Raw genomic sequence first — 21806 nt, 5'->3', positions numbered from 1 at the left:
CCGTACTACAAAGTGATGTTTGTGATATGTTCCCACCGGGATTCGAACCAAGGACCTCCGGTTCCTGAGCCCAACGCTCAAGCACTGGACCACAGTCTTGAATTTAACATTGAATCACGTATGGAACCGTTAAAATACTTTAGGTGCTATGACAAAAATGGTTATCAAATAAAAAAGAAGACGCCAGTCTCATTATCAAATATATTCTCAGTCAAACAAGTTTCGTGGTCGTGTTCAATGTCGGTAGGTTCTTTTGGACAGAAGGTGAAAGTAAGTCTAGGGTAGGTGGGAAAAAGCTACCTCTGCTGATAAGCTACGAAAAGCCTACTAAACATGGCTTTGCACAGACCAAGACTAGCAGAGAGGCGGTCTTTGTTTATGTGATAGTGAATATCACGACACATTTAGTAGCATTGGCCTCCACTGGTAGATAACGCAATAGTTCTTGGTGGCTGCTTGAGGATTCCCTGAAATTAATTGGTTACTTCTGTGAAATTGTTTCTGATTTTTTTTGGTTTGTAAATAGCCCTATACTATGTTAGTGCACCTGTATGTATTTTTTCCGTCTGCCTACATGTACATAGCTCGGAACTTGAGGCAATCTTCCTTGACCCGGGCATCGAACCGACGCATGTCCTGGCGACGAGTGGACTCTCCCTCCGGATCCTTCATGACGTACTCCCCGCATATGCAGCCGCAGCGACAGCAGCATGGACAGTATTTCTTTACTAGTTTCAGTGCTCCTATAGAAAAGTAAACCCCACAATATACAGGGTGTTAGTGACATCGTAACGAATACTAAAAGGGATGGTTCAGACCATGATTCTGAGTTAATATCAAGTGGAATTTTCCGTCGCAAAATTCATGTTTTTTTTTTAGTTCTTTTTAATTATTATCAATTGTATACTTTTGCGATCAAAAATTCCACTTGATATTAACTCATAATAATGAGCTGAATCAGCCCTTTCAGTATTCGTTACGATGTCACTTACACCTCGTACAAGTACATACAGGTAGCCATATAATTAGGTATGGTTAATAGGAATACTGAGGGGATGGCTCAGACCATGATTCTGAGTTGATATCAAGTGGAATTTCCTGTCAAAAAATCATGATTATTATTACTATTTTCCGATCCATACTTTTGCGACGGAAATTTCTACTTGATATCAACTCAGAATCATGGCCTGAATCATCCCTCAAAGTTTTCTCTCATTCAGTGCTTTTCACTATCGGACCAGGGTTGATTAGTTTTTTAAAATAATCCTCTCAAACGACGCCGTGAGCCAAGGTTCTTGTCCACATGGGCACCCTCATGGGCAGGGAGAGCCCTCAGCGTTCCCCATTTGTGGCCAATCAACAATTAGTCAGGTAAAAAAAAAATATTAAGCGTCTTGAAACTCTTAAATCAACTCACCGATGTTCCTGGCGATGTCAGCCGCCTGCATGTAAAAGGTATCCACAATGTCGTCAATGGGCGCTGGGCAGATCCTGACCACACTTATCCCAGGGTCTTCATGCACAAACCTCTCTTTGATGATCACTTGCTTGTTTCTCGCAAACAACGGACAGGGACTGTTTGGGTAAATTTTCTGCAATATAAAATTCGTAATTCGATTCCACTTTTATAGGTTTGAATCGTAGATAATTGATATCGCGTGGTGGCCCCTATGACTTAAACAAAGCTGGCGAGGAGTGTGTACTATACACCTCTGCTCACCCCTTTCAAGATACAAGCGTAAATATCATTATATTTATGAATTTTTAAATATTGATGTCGCTCCGCAATGGAGCAGCGTGGTGGAGTATGCTCCATACCTCCTCCGGTTGATTGTGCCGAGCAGTGGGACGTGTATAGGCTGTTTATGTTTTTTTACGTTGTGAGGGATTGACCGGAAATCAAAGATCACATCATAATCGTTCCTGGTAGAAGGTTGCCAACATAAGGTAACACATATGGACGGATTGGGCACAGCAATTTAGAAAGAGAGTTACAGAACAAGCCACAGGCATATCTGATCTGGGTGGGGTCTTTTGAAACATCAAGCTTTACACCTTAATTTATCTAGTTAGTTACCATGGGCCATCTTCTGAAGCATTCCGCGGGGTCTTTTCTGTCTATCAATAACTCAGCTGATGGATTCTGGATCTCCCCTTTCCAATCACGTCTGCGGCTCTTGCAAATAGGGCGACATCTGGTAAAGTAAGATTATCCATAGGCGTATATTTATTTCAAAAGATCAAATTGAGGTTATCTTTAAAAAGGTTTTAGTACGTACGGTCCACTATCAATTGGATAGATGAATGTTTAGGAAGCAAGAGAAGTATGTCAAGATTGAAGGAAATGGAAATTCATTGTCCCTGTGCTTACGGAGGGAAATAGTTGTGAGGTCATGTATGTAGCTGCTAATTTTATCGTTTATCATGTAAGTATTCTGCATCGAAGATTCAAGAAAAGGCCTCTACTGTTATGTATCCTCTCCTTATTACATAGCATATTTACGACTTATCCGCCGGATAGTACAACTATCATACATTGTCTAGTCAAAACACAGAGTTTACCAACAAGTCCTGGAACAGGCCTTTAATATTATTTCTTAGGCCGCATTCAGGGACGCAAGCGGCACAAAAACAAACGTATGGCAACGTACTGAGCGTTCACGGAGAAGCGTTTTTGCAGGCGTGTGTTTGAATTGTAGCGTTATTATTATTATGGCGGGTGACGCCGCGGGCGACGCGCCAAGCGACGCCGCGAGGGACGCGGGGGCGGGGGACGCGGCGGGCAACGCGGCGGATGACGCGCCAAGTATCGCTATGTCGTTGGCCGCGCCGTTTTACGCGCCGCCTCTTCATGAACGAAACAAACGCTTGACAGCTCGCGTATCCCTACACGAGACCCGAACTTTACATATCCAGAAAAAAATAGAAGATAAATAACACGTACTTGCATAGGTCCTTCGTGGTATTAGGGTCTCTTTTAGTTTTTGGTAACTTTATCATTTTAATAATATCAAAAAAATATTAATAAATTGTAAATCTAAACGTGTAAAAAGAAAAAATATATATATGTCACCGTAAAATTGTAAATAACGTTAGATTATAATCTATCTCGCGAGATTGTGAACTGTCGAAAAATTGTGAAACGTAATATACTGCTTACAATTTAACGTATTATTATTCGTCAGATTATAATCTATCGAAGTAAAACTGTTAAATCACAATCTTACAATTGTCAAATTGTCAACTGTCCGACGGCTGTCCCTGATTGGTCGGCCTTACAGTAGACCGTTCTGTGTCCATAGAGTTAGGAATAAAACACAGGTGTCAGTCAAATAAAATAAATGCTCTTCAAGATTGTGAAATCAAGTACGTATTTATTAATTATTTAGTAAGTAATCAATAATTCTGACATCACATGGTAAGAAAAAATGTATCAAATTTAAAAAATCTGAAACGTATCATTCAGTATACTTTTCGTGTGTAAGATAAACATGCTGGCGGCATAGGGGTGGCCCAAGGGCCACCCCCGCCGCACCCTAACCTACTGTTATGCCTTGTAAAAATTATGACAAAACACTATTATTCTAAAAAAGAATTATGGATATCTATTTATTAATCCCAAAAATAAGTTATACCTAACAAACCAGTATTCCTAGATGTTATTATGGGAAAGTAAAACTATTATGCTAAAAAACGTTATGCAAAAAGGATTATGATAATTAAAATTATGACAAAAACATTTATGCATTTTAAGAGAATCCCAAATTAACATTAGGTATGCTCACTCTAATAGTTTGTAACTCTATGGTATAGCACGCGAGGTGCGTTTCGTATCACAATTTGACGGTTTCACTTCGATAAATTATAATCTACCGAAAAATAATACGTTAAATTGTAAGCAATATGATACGATTCATAATTATTCGACAGTTCACAATCTCGCGAGATTCAAATCGATAGATTATAATCTAACGTTATTTACAATTTTACGGTGACATATATAACGCGTATAACCCAATAAAAATATGATTGATGGATGACAGTATTTTTTTTGTTATTATTTTAATACCATTTCTAAAAAAGAAGCAAGAGTGTGAATCTCATTATGCCGTGATAAAGCAACTTCTTTTAAATATAAAAAAAACCAAAGACACTACCAGCAGTGTTGCTAGAGCAAATAATATTTTATTGAATACAAAAATATAATTTTGTACAAAACCAAATATTATAACGATTAAATATGATTTATCATTACAGTTGTATTATGGACAGATTACTCATCTGAAATTACTGACGAATTGGTCTATTTATATAGGGGGTTCCAATTTTCGTTGCAGGATTGGAAGATGTTGGTAAACAGGACCTGGAGGATCCATTGGCCTGAAACAATCCACAACTCTAAAGGAAAACAAAAAAATATATTTTTCTTTAATTTGTCATTACTAAGTCGAAGAAAAACATAGAATAGGTAACACAATACTGAAGACTCTACATTTTAACTCTATGATTAGAATGACAGCAGGACAGAGATACGGTACATCGCCTAGCGTGAAAAAGATGAGAAATATATCTCTCTTTCGCACTAAACGTAACTTATTATACTCGCTCCTTGTTCGAGGCGGTATTAACAGTGTATTCTACGTCTTACGCTCCAGCATCGACACAATTCTCAAAGGTCTTATCCAAAGCTAACAAAAAATTGTTTCCCGCTTCCTAATGTCGTTATGTTTAAAGCATGCCTCATGGACAACTCCATCACCTGTAGGGACTTTCGTTCGTGATATTATAATTGAAGGGAGGGAGTCCCGTCTCGTACAAGGAGCTTCGTATAGTTGAGATAGAACTTCATTTACAGGTAAGTTCGTTTAATTTCTAAAGTATAGGGTATAAAAAGAATATATAAAAACTCCTATCTGTATCCCACTCTAAATGAAGTCGACACAACATGTATTCCTCTTCCCTCCATCCCTGTCAGTCGTCATCTCAGTACTCACACCTTTCTCACACATATCTTTCTTCACTGAGGAAAACAAAATACTTAAACACATTTTTTTTTCTACAACCAACTTCTAAGTCACTTACTTCGGATGTTCTTTGTCCCATTTGTCGAGCTGAGAGCACATAGCCATAACTGATTTAGAGGATAGCTTTGGTTTTTTCGAATCCTTCTTGGATTTCTTAAAGCATTTGCAAACTCCGGCGCAGTCGCAAGCTGTAATGATGAAACTTTTTTAATATTTACTGCTTTTGCACCTGTAAAAGCTAGTGAATATTTACTGACTATCACACCCCAGACACTTCACACAAAATACCTCGTTTTACACAGGCACTACTTATTGACACTATCGCGCATCTGTGTGTGGAACGTCTGACGCCGATACGATTGAAGACTAAAGTATGACCGATAGGCGTAAACCTAGCTCAGCCGCTAGGGCGGAAAGTTGCCGTTCTATACCAAGTATATTATTCTATGCTACTAGCTCAAACGCCACGACCCCACAGCGAAGCAGCGTGGTGAAAAAGGTGGAAGCTTCATACCCTCTCTGTTACCCCTTTCGACTTATTGAGGAAGGCCTGTGCCCATAATAATTGTGACGTACTATTTAATTATTTAAAGCACGTTTTCTCTAGGTTTCTGTACGACCATAATCACACTTGATGATAAGCGACGATGTGGGGAGACTTGAGCCATGATAAATCATAAAATGTTTATCTAGAAATAGAAGCCAGTCTTGAGATGATTTCAAATCTATCCGATTTTCCTTTTTAACTTATTTACGAATTTTGATGTAACGTAATAATGAGTATCACGTTTGATCACGTTTACTGATGACGTCAAGGTTTTGTATTCTCATACAAACGCTTTATAAATGAACCGATTTGTTGTTTAAAAAAAATATTCTCATTTCACTAGTTTGTCATATTCTATTGTAGTTAGTTATATAGTTAGGCTTCGAGTAGCATTCGGTATTTGAATGAACAAATAGCGAGCGCTATGGGTCGTAAATGACTTATACTTAATGGAATCTTGGCTATCAGTATTTACGTTCTAGGGGTTAAAATGGCCACATCGAATCAATATTGCAATTTGACATTTGCTCATATAAAAGTAAGTGTGCAATGCAAACAAATGTCTAATACCAATATTGCTTTCTTAGGTAAATTGCATCGATGTGGCCATTTTAACCCCGCTGAGATGTTCCTCCATTAAGAAAAACATATATTTTTTTAAACTTACACAGATATTTCGTCTCACGATGCTGTTTCCGTCGGTCATTATCTTCACAGTAATCAATCAATTCTTGGGAACATTTTGTTGTGCAAATTTTCATTTCAAACGCTCTTGAAGTAGCACCTGCGAATATTATAAAAAAAAAAAACTATTGGCAGATAAATTAATACAACCTTTATCTCGGGGAGGTTTAGAAATCACAGTCACTGTGGTCCTGTGGTTCACCAGGTTGCTTCCCAAACGCCGGTTCGAACCCTGGGACTTGCATTAATGATTTATCTTAAGTGCAGTGTTAACTAACACAGTTGGCTCGACCTTTATAGTCGGCGATGCAGCTCAACAACTATCATGTTGGTCTAACAAAAAGCTTGGTGAAGCGTGTGTACTTAGTTCATCTAGCGATGGATGTACCTCTGATTATCCCAAGTAGTATACAGGGTGGCCCAGAAGTTCAGGTTCAAAATGAAAAATTAGATAGAGGGGCTCATTAGCTACCAGAAACACCCCCATGTATGTTCAGCAATTATTTACGGTTTAGGAGATATGACCCATTTTGTACCTTTTTCTAGATTTTCTACCTTACTTCAGAAATAATCATTTTGTCGCTATCCCTTTCTTAATAATTATTTTATTTTACTTCACAACTATGCCTAAGGCTGTGTACCGCTCAATCAAAGATAAATCAAAGTCAAATCAAAGATAAAAAAATAGTTATCGGAAGTCAAAGTGAGAATTCGACCGAAATTGTTACAGTTGTTAATACTTCGCCGAAGAATAATAAACACATGAAATTGTCATGGACCCTGAAAGTATTTCTAAAAACTGCTCCATTTAATAGGCTTTTAGAAACATTCAAAAAAAGTACCCTTAATAAGGGCATAAAACTAAGTAATTAGCCCTCAAAGATTGCAAGACAGACAGATTTGAAGGAAAATTTGACATTCTCATACAATGTAGCTGCTTCTTTCTAACGTTGTTAAAGGTGCTCAAAGACAGATTTTATTTTAGTATCCAATAGTATGAATTACCAACAGTGTTTGGGGATAACTTTTTCCTTGAAATCTATGTACCTTCATTAAAATACGAATACCAAAAGTGACTGCAAGTTTTGTCTTCGGATTTTTGCTATGTCTACCCTGTTAGCGATTATAAGCGTGATTTTTATTTACTTTTAACTGAAAATGTGTCTTTGAGCACCTTTAACAACGTTAGAAAGAAGCAGCTACATTGTATGAGAATGTCAAATTTTCCTTCAAATCTGTCTGTCTTGCAATATTTGAGGTCAAATTACTTTGTTTTTTGCCTGTATTAAGGGTACATTTTTTGGATGTTTCTAAAAGCTTATTAAATGGAGCAGTTTTTAGAAATACTTTCAGGGTCCGTGACAATTTCATGTGTTTATTATTCTTCGGCGAAGTTTTAACAACTGTAACAATATTGGTCGAATTCTCACTTTGACTTCCGATAACTATTTTTTTATCTTTGATTTGACTTTGATTTATCTTTGATTGAGCGGTACACAGCCTTAGGCATAGTTGTGAAGTAAAATAAAATAATTATTAAGAAAGGGATAGCGACAAAATGATTATTTCTGAAGTAAGGTAGAAAATCTAGAAAAAGGTACAAAATGGGTCATATCTCCTAAACCGTAAATAATTGCTGAACATACATGGGGGTGTTTCTGGTAGCTAATGAGCCCCTCTATCTAATTTTTCATTTTGAACCTGAACTTCTGGGCCACCCTGTATAGATACTACTAATAATCAGCCTACTACTAATAACAAGGGATAGCCCTTAGCTATGTTATGTTCAATAGCGCACATACGTGTAGTTACACTAAGGGCCATATCTCAGAAGGAAATCATGGTGGCGGCATCACGGCTGATTCACCAACAAAATGTATGCAGTTGACAGGTTTGTGGGATCGTGAACCCAACGCTTAACTACTGGACCACGCAGGCCGTCAATCGTAATATCTACACATACTTCGTTCTTATTCATATGGTATTTTATATGAACCACCCGCCTTAGTTTGGTATTGTAAGTATATAAAACAATAATTTGATGTGTATATTTCTATCATAAGTGTACCATATTCGTCGCACATCTCCAGCATTGACACGGCAGTCTTGTCCGCTGCATCAGGTGCTTTTGATGTCGCAGGGTGAATAGCCTGGTCTATCACAGATACAGTTTCTGACATAATCGGATCCTGAAAAGCAATATCAAAACTTACACTGATGTAAGATGCTTACATCTGAGATCTTACGTTTTTGCAATATGCCTGAGAAGTTAAGCAGCTGATTGGCTGATTTATAAAATATTCTTTACTGCACTTAAAAAATAACTAACGTCTAGGACTGGGATTTTCTTGCAGCTTATCCTATGCCAGTTGTGAGAAGCTGTACGCTTTAGGTGGATGAGACGTTCCGTTATGTAAAAAATAACCTCAGAAGAATGGCCTCAGAGCAGCCTCCGTGGTCTAATGGTTAGAGCGTTAGGCTCACGATCTGGAGATCCGGGTTGGATTCCCGATGGGACATTGTCGAAATCACTTTGTGAGACTGTCCTTTGTTTGGTAAGGACTTTTCAGGCTTGAATCACCTGATTGTCCGAAAAAGTAAGATGATTCCGTGCTTCGTACGTTAAGTCGTAGGTCTCGGCTATTAGCCGTAAAAACACCTCCATCAACCCGCATTGGAGCAGCGTGGTGGAGTATGCTCCATACCCCCTCCGGTTGATTGAGGGGAGGCCTGTGCCCAACAGTGGAACGTATATAGGCTGTTTATGTTATGTTATGTATGAAGGGAATGAAACGTACTGGTTCAACTATCAGATGCTGTATATCAGTTCGGCTGTCGATATACGCCCAGAAGTCAGAAACCTTCTGCTGACTGTCTTCGGTATCAATATTTTTATCAAGAGTAAAATCTATGACTAAATGCTGAGCCCTCATTGGCTCGCCACATTCACTATCACCGAAATTACTGAATTCGGAGAAATCAATACTTGTTGGTATCTTAGCAGATTCAGCAGATAAACATGATGAATTATCAAGCAGGTGTTCGGCGTCAAGTGGTTCATCATTGCTTATCAGATCTCCGGTAGACGCCCACACTCTAGTGGCTTCACTGCGTTCAGTACACATTTCTTGTCTTTCCTTGTCCAGTCCGTACCCACTAGTAGGTAACAACCGTAAAATAAAATAATTAAAAAGAATAAATATTGCTACGTATAACTAAAATAACGATTAAGCAAAGTCAATTAAGAAAACTCAGTAAATATTGTGTTGTAAGAATATTTTTGTATATATGACAGATATTAACGATTATAGTGTGATGTCACTTAAGACATAATGAATCATAGAGCAACACGGGCCTCCGCAGCATACGTCACCCGTCACTCTCTCACAGTACCGCATAGAAAGAGACAGACTATCTCTGTTGCGGCGAGAAAGAGTCGCGTGCTTACGGTGCTAGGCCCAATGATGAATTCGCATTGAATATGAGAGTATGATTGAAATCAAGAAATGATTGAAAAGGAAACATTTTAATAAAAACTTATTCATTTATTAGCCGCGCTTTGGCCGCGGAGATTCGAGTTGCGCTTTATATTTTTTTTCTTCTGGCGTTGCTCAATGTTTATTAAGAACCTACCTACTTGGGTCATATATAATGTTGTATGTCCCTTTATAAATAAATAAATTACTTCATTATAAGGAGCATTTAAATGTAAATGTATTGTTGTAGGTCATTTAATTTAAAAAGACACACATATTCTCTGCACTAGTTCACCGAAAATCCAAGTTTTACAGTATTGAATAAAACTGGTTTTTGAAAATAAAAGTTGTAGAAAAAATATATCTCACTGTCAATATGACAACGTCTGTAGACTTTAGCACATGTTAAAATTAAATTACATTCTCAAAGATATTTTTTCTTCCTAATCTTGGATAACATTAGCAAGGAAAACAGTACTCTCCGTTTGATTTTCCAACCTGGAGGAAAACCAGTCCAATACAGATTAAGTATGTGTACATTTATAATGGAACGAAAAGGAATATGTCAGTTATATATTAAAGAAAAACATATTAGTTCATACACATTTATATTGTCATCCAACTTTCATTATACATTTCGATTTTCTACTAGTAACCAGTAATTATTCAATACAACTAATATATAATTAAATTTATTTAGTTCAATCATGATCAATCCTTTTTGCTCCCGGTTTTCAACTGTCTTCTTTTCTTGTTTTTTTTTTTAACTTGTTTATCCCTTTGGGGAAAGGCAAATTCTTTTCTTGTTTTCTTAAAATGTCCGCCATTGTGTTTCTTTTTTAAGGACTGGACCATAGAGTTTTGGCCAAAGGAGTATTTACATCGTTCGGGGACAATAGTTAAGAACTTCGCTAAAAGTTGTGAAAACATGGCTGACAATGATGAACATATTGATATAAGAAGTGGAATATACACTCATGTCCAAAATAAGTTAACAAGTGATACTACGGATTTGTGGCGTGGAAAAAGTGCCCTCCATGCAAAGAGTTACGCAGACATCCACATAGACAATGCCAGAGCAAGACATCACAAAACGATAGTGACGCAAGAGTACTTGAATTCAAGGACGTCGGATAGTACTATTAGTGAGTACTAGTTATCCTTTATTAATTTATATTAAGAAAGAAAGTAACGTTATAAAGGGACATCACAGTAAAAAATAAAAAAAAAAACACGTAATAACATATAAGCACAGTTCAGTCAGTGCAGCCATTATAGACGGCCATAAGGCTCTCCATCTATCACGTTGGTCTAACAGAAAGCTAGGTGAGGTGTGGGTAGGTACTTAGTTTATCTAACGATAGATGTACCTCTTAAGTCGTGAGCTTACTTTATGTGTGTGTTATGTTGTATAATATACAGGGTGGCCCAGAAGTTCAGGTTCAAAATGAAAAATTAGTTAGAAGGGCTCATTAGCTACCAGAAACACCCCCATGTATGTTCAGCAATTATTTACGGTTTAGGAGATTTGACCCATTTTGTACCTTTTTCTAGATTTTCTACCTTACTTCAGAAATAATCATTTTGTCGCTATCCCTTTGTTACTAATTATTTTATTTTACTTCACAACTATGCCTAAGGCTGTGTACCGCTCAATTAAAGATAAATCAAAGTCAAATCAAAGATAAAAAAAAAGTTATCGGAAGTCAAAGTGAGAATTCGACCAAAATTGTTACAGTTGTTAATACTTCGCCGAAGAATAATAAACACATGAGATTATCATGGACCTTGAAAGTATTTCTAAAAACTGCTCCATTTAATAGGCTTTTAGAAACATCCAAAAAAAGTACCCTTAATAAGGGCATAAAACTAAGTAATTAGCCCTCAAAGATTGCAAGACAGACAGATTTGAAGGAAAATTTGACATTCTCATACAATGTAGCTTCTTCTTTCTAACGTTGTTAAAGGTGCTCAAAGACAGATTTTATTTTAGTATCCAATAGTATGAAATACCAACAGTGTTTGGGGATAACTTTTTCCTTGAAATCTATGTACCTTTATTAAAATACGAATACCAAAAGTGACTGCAAGTTTTGTCTTCGGATTGTTGCTATGTCTACCTTGTTAGCGATTATAAGCGTGATTTTTATTTACTTTTAACTGAAAATGTGTCTTTGAGCACCTTTAACAACGTTAGAAAGAAGAAGCTACATTGTATGAGAATGTCAAATTTTCCTTCAAATCTGTCTGTCTTGCAATCTTTGAGGGCTAATTACTTAGTTTTTTGCCCATATTAAGGGTACTTTTTTTGGATGTTTCTAAAAGCCTATTAAATGGAGCAGTTTTTAGAAATACTTTCAGGGTCCACGACAATCTCATGTGTTTATTATTCTTCGGCGAAGTATTAACAACTGTAACAATTTTGGTCGAATTCTCACTTTGACTTCCGATAACTTTTTTTTTATCTTTGATTTGACTTTGATTTATCTTTAATTGAGCGGTACACAGCCTTAGGCATAGTTGTGAAGTTAAATAAAATAATTATTAAGAAAGGGATAGCGACAAAATGATTATTTCTAAAGTAAGGTAGAAAATCTAGAAAAAGGTACAAAATGGGTCATATCTCCTAAACCGTAAATAATTGCTGAACATACATGGGGGTGTTTCTGGTAGCTAATGAGCCCCTCTATCTAATTTTTCATTTTGAACCTGAACTTCTGGGCCACCCTGTATAATTATTTTAATATGTTTCACAGCCATAGACGAAGTGATATATCCAGATGACGATGACGCGGATAACGGAGAGCCTTTCCAACCACAACACCTGGTTATAGACTTCACACCTATACCCGGAGTAGATGATGATGAAGAAATACTACAAAACTGTGAAGATTTCTGGGCCTTTTTTAGAAATGAACCCAAATTGCAAGGCATGATGGTCGAACCTGTAAGTATAAGTGTAATTTTTATATCTGTTGGGTTCTAGTTTATCTCTTTGCGGGATGTCCAACATAAAAAAGAAAAGGGTTCAAAAGGTATCTTTTTATTCTTTTAGGAGATGGACATGAATTTCAAAAGCATAGAATCCAAACATACTTCAGATGTTGGGGAGAATAAAGAAAAATCTGCCGTGGAAATAATGGGAGGTAAGAAATGTACTGTTACCCCATTATCCCATGTTGACGGGGACTTACATAACCTGAATATTTAACGTGCCTGGTTTTCCAGAGAAGCGACTGTTTGTTTGACGTTCGAACCCAAAGGCAAAACTGGCCGAATTCAGGTTAGGTTAGGTTACATACTTCTGAAACGCATTTCTCGGGAATGTCGATTTCATCATGATGCTTTGCTTGTGTTGCGGGGTCTGTGGCTTCGACCAATAGCCGTACGATATCTATCTACGTAGACAACATTCACTGTAACTATTGGTGGAAGCCCTCGATATAATTTGCGCCGTGCAGTCTCTACTGGATTTGCACCTGCGACCTCATACAGAGAGAACCAAGCGTTCTTCCAAATGCTGTACTGTTTGTTTTACAGAGATGCCGTTGGAAATCCTCAGGGGTGCGGGAAGGAATCCTATGTACAAGCATTGTCCCGCATCAGGCTCCAGCAGTACTGGTTTAGCACCGGAGAAGAAAGATGAACACCGTACTTGGAGGTGGAGAGGTACACACACATACACATACACTTTGCCACACACACACACAATACACATACTTACACTTAACTTTTGTGTCACGTCACATTGGGTTAAAAAAACTTGAAGTGTAAGCCTCCTTCCTCATGTATGTAGTTCATATACTGAATTTCGATTGGCACCCAATAATTTGTCACTGAGCATTCAAAGCAATGGCTTTGACTTCAACTTATATGCCGAGGATTATAGAGGTACTACTAGGTATGGTGTCTAGACCCAGTTCAGCGCAGTGGTACGATGAAAGTCTGCCAAATCAGTTTCTCATGCCAAATACCATCAATATGTAATTCAAACGACAAATACAGTCATGCAAACTAGGAAATTCATTGCAAAAATTAACTACCGCATTTGGCATTCAAATGACTTTACACCTTAAACTGTGGGATATTCGGTTGAATTTTTATTGCTTAGAGTAGAAAAGTTAGGGCCTTTTGAAATGGTGGTGCTGGAGTAAGCGACAGTTTCTGATGGGGTCTAAAATATGCAAGCACCATCTTGCAGGCTTTGAGGGGTCATAGATTTGTTACTACCTGGATAGGAAACGTACCAAAATTGATTCACACTGTTTATTTCTATGCCCATTGAAACGAAGACTGACTAGAATGCATGTTTGGATGACAAATAATTGATATCAGGTCGTATCCGGGATTTTTGCCTGGTTAATAGCTAAAGCCTCGCCTCCTTATTACACGGGACTTAAACATAGCTAGCGTGGAGTGGGTATATATACCATACACCTGCGGGTTTAGCACCGTCAGCACGCGACACTTTCTCGCCGCGACAGAGATCATTTGTATCTTTATGTGCAGTACTGTGAGAGAGTGACGGGTGAAGTATGTCGAGGCGAAAAAGAGTCACACGCTTACGGTGCTAAGCCCGCTGGTAATGTTTATGTCGAAAGACATACCTTCTCATCAAAAAAATCGAAACACTTCCGTTTTCATTGTTTCTGTCCGAATTTAACACAAAAAAGAATTCATACGATGAAAAAAAATACATAAATGTATAGCTGGCAGTTTGGCCATTACAGTAATAAGCGAAAATTCTAAATTCAAAATTAGAATTTCATTTGTTTATCTTATAAACGAAATGAATCACTGTTTTGAGACAAATGTGTGTTTAGGGTTGGAGTACATTTAGCGTTTAAAAACTAAAAATTGGCGCCTATCCTTAAACTTTTTGTTTTTTATTTCAATACTGTGACTTTGGGACGTCTGAAAAAAGGTTTTTTTTCTAAAACGTATGGATACTTCGCCCACAGAAGCCGCCCAAGTTGTGGCATTGCTGGATTCTGGCCTTAGTCACCGTGTTGTGGCTGCAAGACTGCATCTAAGCCTGTCATCTGTTCATAGAGTCTATAAACGTTATCGGGAGACTGGTTTGTTCACGCGCCGTTCAGGATCTGGCAGGAATCGGGTCACTTCTGAGCGAGATGATCGATTTATTGTAACAACTTCTTTAAGAAATCGACGCCTTAACGCTTTTCAACTGCAGCAGCGGCTTCGTGTTGTACGAAGGGTGGCTGTAAGTGACTCTACAATTAGAAGAAGGTTGAAGGATCGTGGACTGGTACCGCATAAGCCAGCAAATGGGCCGAAATTAACTGCAGACCATCGAAGAGCGCGCCTTAACTTTGCACGTGAGCACCTAAATTGGTCATACCTACAGTGGAGCAAAGTTCTCTTTTCTGATGAGTGTAAAATTATGCTGTATGGTAACGACGGAAGGAACAAGGTCTACAGAAGAGACGGAGAACGCTATGCACAATGCTGCATTGAAGAAAAGGTCAGCTATGGTGGCGGTTCGTGGACGGTTTGGGGAGGAATCAGCGCCGACGGTAAGACAGAGCTTGCTTTCGTGTCTGGGCCACGTCTGCCTGCACTAAACTGTCATCGGTACGTCGAAGAGTGTCTCGAGCCTCATGTGATGCCCTATGCACATTTTATTGGCAACGGCTTCATATTCATGCACGACAATGCTAGGGCTCACACCGCGGGCGTCGTACGAGATTATCTTAACGAAGTCGATATCTCTATTATGGAATGGCCAGCAAGAAGCCCGGACATGAATCCCATTGAACATCTGTGGGATGAATTAAAGAGACGAATTCGAGCAAGAGATCCTGCCCCAGAAACACTTAGCCAGCTGCAAGATGCAATCCAAGAGGAATGGGACAATATACCACAGCATGTGATCGTGACTCTCATCCGATCGATGAAGAACCGTATGGAAGCAGTAATTAGAGCTCGGGGAGGGAATACAAGTTATTAAATAAACGTTTTTTTAGCTTTTTTTTTCATTTACGTGTGTTGTTTTATCCATTTCCTTTATACTCCATACGGAATAAAAATGACTCATTTAACAAAATACGAAACCTATGAAAAATTCATTTAAATTTAGAACATTAACATTAAGATTTGATAAGCTCATATTACTCACTATTAAACGACATTTAACATTTATTCCTAAATGTACACATTTTTCTGATAATCCTGACAAAACGTAAACTTGCAAGGTGTTTCGATTTTTTTGATGAGAAGTGTATTTTCGGGATGATTTTTATCTACTAGACTTTGATTAGAGAAAACAGTTTGTCGCGATCATGACCTGACATGAACATGTCAGGGGGCTTTGGCTTAGTAATAACCCTGATACCAGGGTTGCTCAGTTTGGTCATTCACCTCATAACCCACATAACAGAAGCGACTTTTAAAATTTCTGTTGAATGTTTTATACGTATCCAACTATCTTTTATATCTATGATTGGTTTGTGTAGGCAAAGGAACATTCCTGAGGATGCAATATTGGAGCTAACATTATGTTGGTGATGTTTGTACTAGCAATGTAAGTTGGCCTTATAGCTGTCTCTCTCTACTACTACTACTCAGTCTGTATCCACCCACTGCTGCTGGGTATAGGCCTTCTTTCTTTCACGCTATCCTTTCCGGTCCTGTGCAAGTCTCATCCACTGCTTTCTAGCGTACCTCTCAGTATCATCTAGCCATCAGGCTGGTGGTCTGTCTATACAGAATTTTCTTCTTTTTCTATCGTGTGGGTTGTGAAGTACCAACCTCATGAACCCTGGTGTCAGGGTTATTATTAAGCCGCCAAAGGCCCCTGACCGTGGCCCATATAACGACTACTTACTTACATCAGTAAGTAGTAACCGGGACCAACGGCTTAACGTGCCTTTCGAAGCACGGATCATTATACCCTATATTCTATTCTAATGTCCTAACTAAACTAGGGATCAGAATGCTGGTTATAGGCCTCCTTTCTTTCACGCCATCGTTTCTGGTCCTATGCATGTCACTAGAATTTTGCTTTTGCTTTTGGAAGACAGTGGACTACACAGTTTTCCGGCATTCCTCTCAATTTTATCCGACCATTAGGCTGACAGTCTGTCCATACAGAATGACATCATACCGTATACTAAATTCATGATTTTTTTTGTTTTTAATTATTTTCAATTTTGCGATTATAAAATCCACTTGATATTAACTCAGAATCATGAGCTAAATCATCCCCCTCAGTATTCACCGGATGAAAATCTTGAAGACCACGTGATTACAATTATCTGTTTTAAACATGAATTCATACTCATAAATTTGAATTCAATGGTTCAATGACTCAGGTATGGAAGGTAGTAGAAAAATAAAAATAAAATAAAAATCGTTTATTTCGGACAAAGTCCATAGAATGTTAGTATACAAACGACTTAAACTAGTGTTAGTAAGACATTATTCGGGCGATCATAAATACAAATTTATAGAGTGTGAACCTCCATCCACCTTTTAGAAGGGGGCGACCCACCTATCACATAACGTCTTCAGGATACTGTTGGGGCTGCCTCGAGTTCGCGTGAGAAGCGACGCACAACGTTTCCGCATGATTGCTGGAAAATGACCCTTCACTTTTGTTTCAGGCGATTTGCCAGTTATGGACTTCTCCAAAGAATGTGTACATTCTGAATGTGTCTGTCCTGAATGTGTATGTGAGGACAAATACCAGGCGATAGCTGATGCTGAGACGAAACAGCTTTGTATGGAGATGAAACAGTTTGATGAGACACATCCTAAGTGAGTCTATATGAGTACCATAAATAATTTCAAAAGCAGTGTTCAGTTCAATAGAATGCCAACGACCTCTGTAGTTCATTGGTTGGGCGTTGGGCTCACGATCCGGAAGTCCCGGGTTGGAATCCCGGAAAAGATAGTTTGCTCACCTGATTATCCGAAAGTAAGATGTTCCGTAATTTTGAAGCCGCGTTAAGCCGGTGGTCCTTTTGGTAAGTAGTCGTTACATGAGCCATATCAGGGGCCATATATAAAAAAAAAAAAAAAAAACTGTTGCAGTTTTTTGTCATTTCTTCTCCTCAGCTATAACACCTTGCGAAACGATGTAGATTCCAAAATGTTAAAATAACCTTAAACAATTTTATCTATGATAATTACGTTGAATTAATGATTCTGATTCCGAACCCTGACACCAAGGTTGATGTGATTGGTAATCCACCTCCCAACCCACATGAAATAAAAATACAATGCTTCCTCATCAATTTGAGAAAGTCACCACTAGTCCTAGCTAGAGTGTAGCTCTGATGTTTCCAAAACTGTAACAAAGTAGTTTGGTGGATTATTCTTCTCACTCCACCTATTAACCAACCAAAAACTCTTTTTTTACCTTTTTGTTTTAATGTCTTTTTGATTCCCCAATCAGTTGCAGCTGAACATCAGTCTAGCTACAGCTATATCATTAGCTGAGCTGAAGCCTTTTTTTATAATTATTAGGTAATTTAATTACTTTCACTTCGCTCGACTATTATTGACAGCAATACGGCTCATCACCTATCACGTTGGTCTAACAGAAATCTCGGTGAGGCGTGGGTACTTAGTTCATCTTGCGATGGATGTAGATCTGACTATCCCAATTGGGACGTAGTCGTGAGCTTATGTGATGTTTAATTACTTTTAAATAATGTTAATTTATATATTGCCGAATATATATTTTTCTTTATTTTCTTCTTCTTCTTTCTATTGATAAAGGGAGGTCTCTAAACCTTGAACAAGGATTGGTTTCTTTCACAGGTCTTTCGATCCTCCTGGTCTTCCACCCCGCTTCATCAATACCGTGCTGCAGCGTGTACCTCATTAAGTTAATATAATACTTGTGTTACCACGCTGTGCGTCTCCTCGGGTGGGCAGCATAAGCTTAAGCATAGAAAAGATAAGAAACAATACTATGATGTATAGAAAGGTAACTCTCCGCACCCCACCAGCGGAGTGAGCTAGGTTTATATTCACCATCCTGTGGTCTTACTTTAGTCTTCAATCGTATGGGCGTCAGACGTCACACACACAGATGTGCGTGTACGATAACATCAATGTGTAGTGTCTGTGTAAAACGAGGTTTTTTGTATGCGATGTCCGGGGTGTCGTTTACGGTATCTTTTATTATAAATAATAGCTATTTTACTCAATTTGTCATTTAACTTCATTTTATTATTGTTATTGTACAATTGGGTAGTTTCCTAGGTCAAAGATAAATTATGAAATAAAAAAAATAAAAAAAAAATTGTTATTGAATAAATTATGATTAAATTCTGATTACAAAATAAAGACAGATCTAAAGTTGACAAAATATGTTTTCTTTTTTAAGAAAAATTTTATGAAATAGTACGACGTTTTGTCACGTTTTTCTATGACGTCACAGGTTGCTATGTCATACAAATTCCATAATAATTTTGTGTTTTGACGTTTAGTAAAAAGTAGATAGATAGATCGTTTATTTGCATGAACACAGTACAATGGTCTTAATAAGTAATATGTATGTCCTTAGTGTATTCAGCCTGCTTGCAGGCGTGCAAATATTAATTTACAATAAAAAGTATAATACAAATTTAGCTTGAAACAATTGGCATGGTGTGATGCTCCCTGGCCGGATCACTATTTACGAGTAGTACGCAATTGCAAATGAACTCAATACGCGCTACATAATGTCTACTTTCATCTGCATACCAAGAAAAAAATAGTACGGCAAAGATTTAAAAGAAAAATGATATTATTTGTTTTGCTTTTGCATTCGAAAATTTTACTTTTGCCATGAGAGCTGTTACCATAACACAATAAGTGTTTACTGTAAGTTTAGTCTCCTAGCACTCACCGTTTGGTCTGCAGAGGCCGGTAACAGACAGTTATACAGACAGACGAACAGATATCGGAAGCTTCGAAATAAAAATGCAAAGCTATTAATATTTTGTCAGGCGTTTAGAACATGTTTGTATCCTAACATTATTAATTGTTATTTTAAGTAAAACTAAGGCTTTCTGAGGGTTGTAGTAAGACCTTTATTGTAAAATGTTTTGTTTAGATTCAGATAATACACGTGAAACATGTTTATAATCTCATAAACTGAAAAATATGTTTTTAAATCAGATACTCATTGGCCGGACACCTTACTTTTGATCATAATTAAATAAATGTTAGGTTTAATTCCAAAAAAATGACGTCAGTAGAAAGTAGAAATGTTATACTTTTATTTCAATGCATAAATAAATCTGGTAAGCTTTGTACCATAAAATTTGTTGGCTGCAGAGAATCCTCTACAGCCGGACCACATTCAACTTTTAATTGACTCTAATCTAGACAAGATTCGAGGATCAGAGTAAAAACGTAAGGAGTAGAATTTTAGGTCTATTTCTTCATACCTTGACTACATAACGTAATTTCTGAGATTCACAGTGGTCCGGCTGGGGAGCATTGCTCTCTGGCCGCACCACAAATAATATCATTTTTCTTTTAACTCTTTGCCGTACTATTTTTTTCTTGGTATGCAGATGAAAGTAGACATTATGTAGCGCGTATTGAGTTCATTCGCAATTGCGTACTAAATAGTGGTCCGGCCAGGGAGCATCACACATTGGCATGCACTCAAAATATAAAACTTTCTAAAATCAACAACATTAAAATTTACATTTCCAAAATATCGTGTCATGTTATGACACGATATTTATTATTTAGTAACTGATTTGACTAGTTGGAAATTACCCTATTGGTTTACTGTGTTATTATAGTATGGAAAAAATAATGTAATTAGGTTCAGTTTTATTATTTAATTTCAACAAATAAAAAATAAAGAAACGAATTTTGTCTTATTCGCACTAGGACGCGATACGGCATACGGGATAATTACCGTCATTATAACCTACATCGCATAAAAGTTTTTCTTCAAAAAATAATTTCAGATCGTCTATTTCATAAGTTTTCTCTTCGCGATCATTGTAGTTTAAAGCTTCGCACACTCTGCAGAAGTGAGGTGACTTTTGACTGAAAAAGCCGTGTTCGTTGCGGACTTCGAAATGTTGCCTCCAGGTATGAAACGATAGGATAGTCGAATCGTCTTTCGCGATATCGTTTAAGTGGTTCACCAAATCTTTTGGAGTTTTGTAATTTTCTACATGCAGATACGAATTCGGCGGTAATAACTTCTTGCAATCTGTTAGTGGGGGACCCATTATAACAGGGATGGCTCCTTTTGAATACGCATTGTGAAACAACTTTTCCGTTAAATACTGGCGGCAACTTGCAATTTCAAACACCAGATAAAACAAGAATTTCTCAGTGTTAGTGCAATCTTGTTGTAAGTCGTTGAAGAAAGTGTGTTGGCATCTGAAAAATATAAAGATATGTTATGAAGTGATAGAAAAGCAAACCAATTTTTTGAAAAAAAAAAGATGTGTACGACTTTTGACGAGAAAGTATTTCATACAAATTAAAAAAAAAACAACAAGCAACTACAAACCTCATCGGCTTTTTCCCAGCAAAACAGAATCCCTCTACGTCGATCATCATCAGCTCTTGGAGTTGGGAGAGGAAGTGTAAATGGTGAGGGATGTCACATCTGGAGATGATGATGGTGGCGAGGACGGTCGACTGCTTCTGGTCCCAGTAAGGAACCAGGGCTTTCAGAGCGGCTTGTGTATTAGGTATGAGGCCAATAGGCTCCACCAGATGCACTGTTCTGCCATACGGCACTGGGATGTCAGAATCGCTCCTGGAAATTATAATCACATAACATAGCATAGTATGGCATAGCATAGCATAGCATAGCATTGCATAGCTTAGCATAGCATTGCATAACATAATTTAACACCTATATACCCGAAGGGAGGGGGGTGGGGGGTAGACGAAACTCATATATTCAGAGGTTTAGAGCCCGAGCTAGGATTCGAACCAGTGACCATACGATGTAAGTCATGCGTTCTCCGAACAGGGCTATCACGGTTTTCATAGATACATAACATAACTAGCCTATATACGTCTCACTGCTAGACACAGGCCTCGCCTTAATCAACCAGAGGGGGTATGGCGCATATC

The 21806-nt window shown here is 37.8% G+C and overlaps 2 protein-coding genes across 2 annotated transcripts; one reads left to right on the top strand and one right to left on the bottom strand.

Moving 5' to 3' along the window:
- Positions 1 to 570: 570 nt before the first annotated feature.
- On the bottom strand, positions 571 to 3000 carry LOC126369081 (uncharacterized). The gene is made up of 4 exons (XM_050013373.1): positions 2945 to 3000; positions 2078 to 2195; positions 1418 to 1592; positions 571 to 743 (listed from the first exon to the last, which is right to left on the bottom strand). Exons 1-4 carry the CDS (start codon positions 2998 to 3000, stop codon positions 571 to 573), a joined length of 522 nt encoding a protein of 173 aa, XP_049869330.1.
- A 4983-nt stretch (positions 3001 to 7983) lies between these two features.
- LOC126368636 (uncharacterized) lies at positions 7984 to 19377 on the top strand. The gene is made up of 7 exons (XM_050012710.1): positions 7984 to 10259; positions 10576 to 10876; positions 12488 to 12678; positions 12787 to 12877; positions 13272 to 13400; positions 17357 to 17510; positions 18519 to 19377. The coding sequence occupies exons 2-7, from the start codon at positions 10660 to 10662 to the stop codon at positions 18583 to 18585; spliced, it is 849 nt and encodes a 282-aa protein (XP_049868667.1). The 5' UTR covers positions 7984 to 10259; positions 10576 to 10659; the 3' UTR covers positions 18586 to 19377.
- Positions 19378 to 21806: the final 2429 nt, after the last annotated feature.

The sequence above is a fragment of the Pectinophora gossypiella genome, chromosome 8 (genome assembly GCF_024362695.1).
Source record: "Pectinophora gossypiella chromosome 8, ilPecGoss1.1, whole genome shotgun sequence".
NCBI lineage: Eukaryota > Metazoa > Arthropoda > Insecta > Lepidoptera > Gelechiidae > Pectinophora > Pectinophora gossypiella.
Note: the sequence above shows the minus strand (reverse complement) of the source record. Positions and strands in the feature narration are given on the sequence as shown.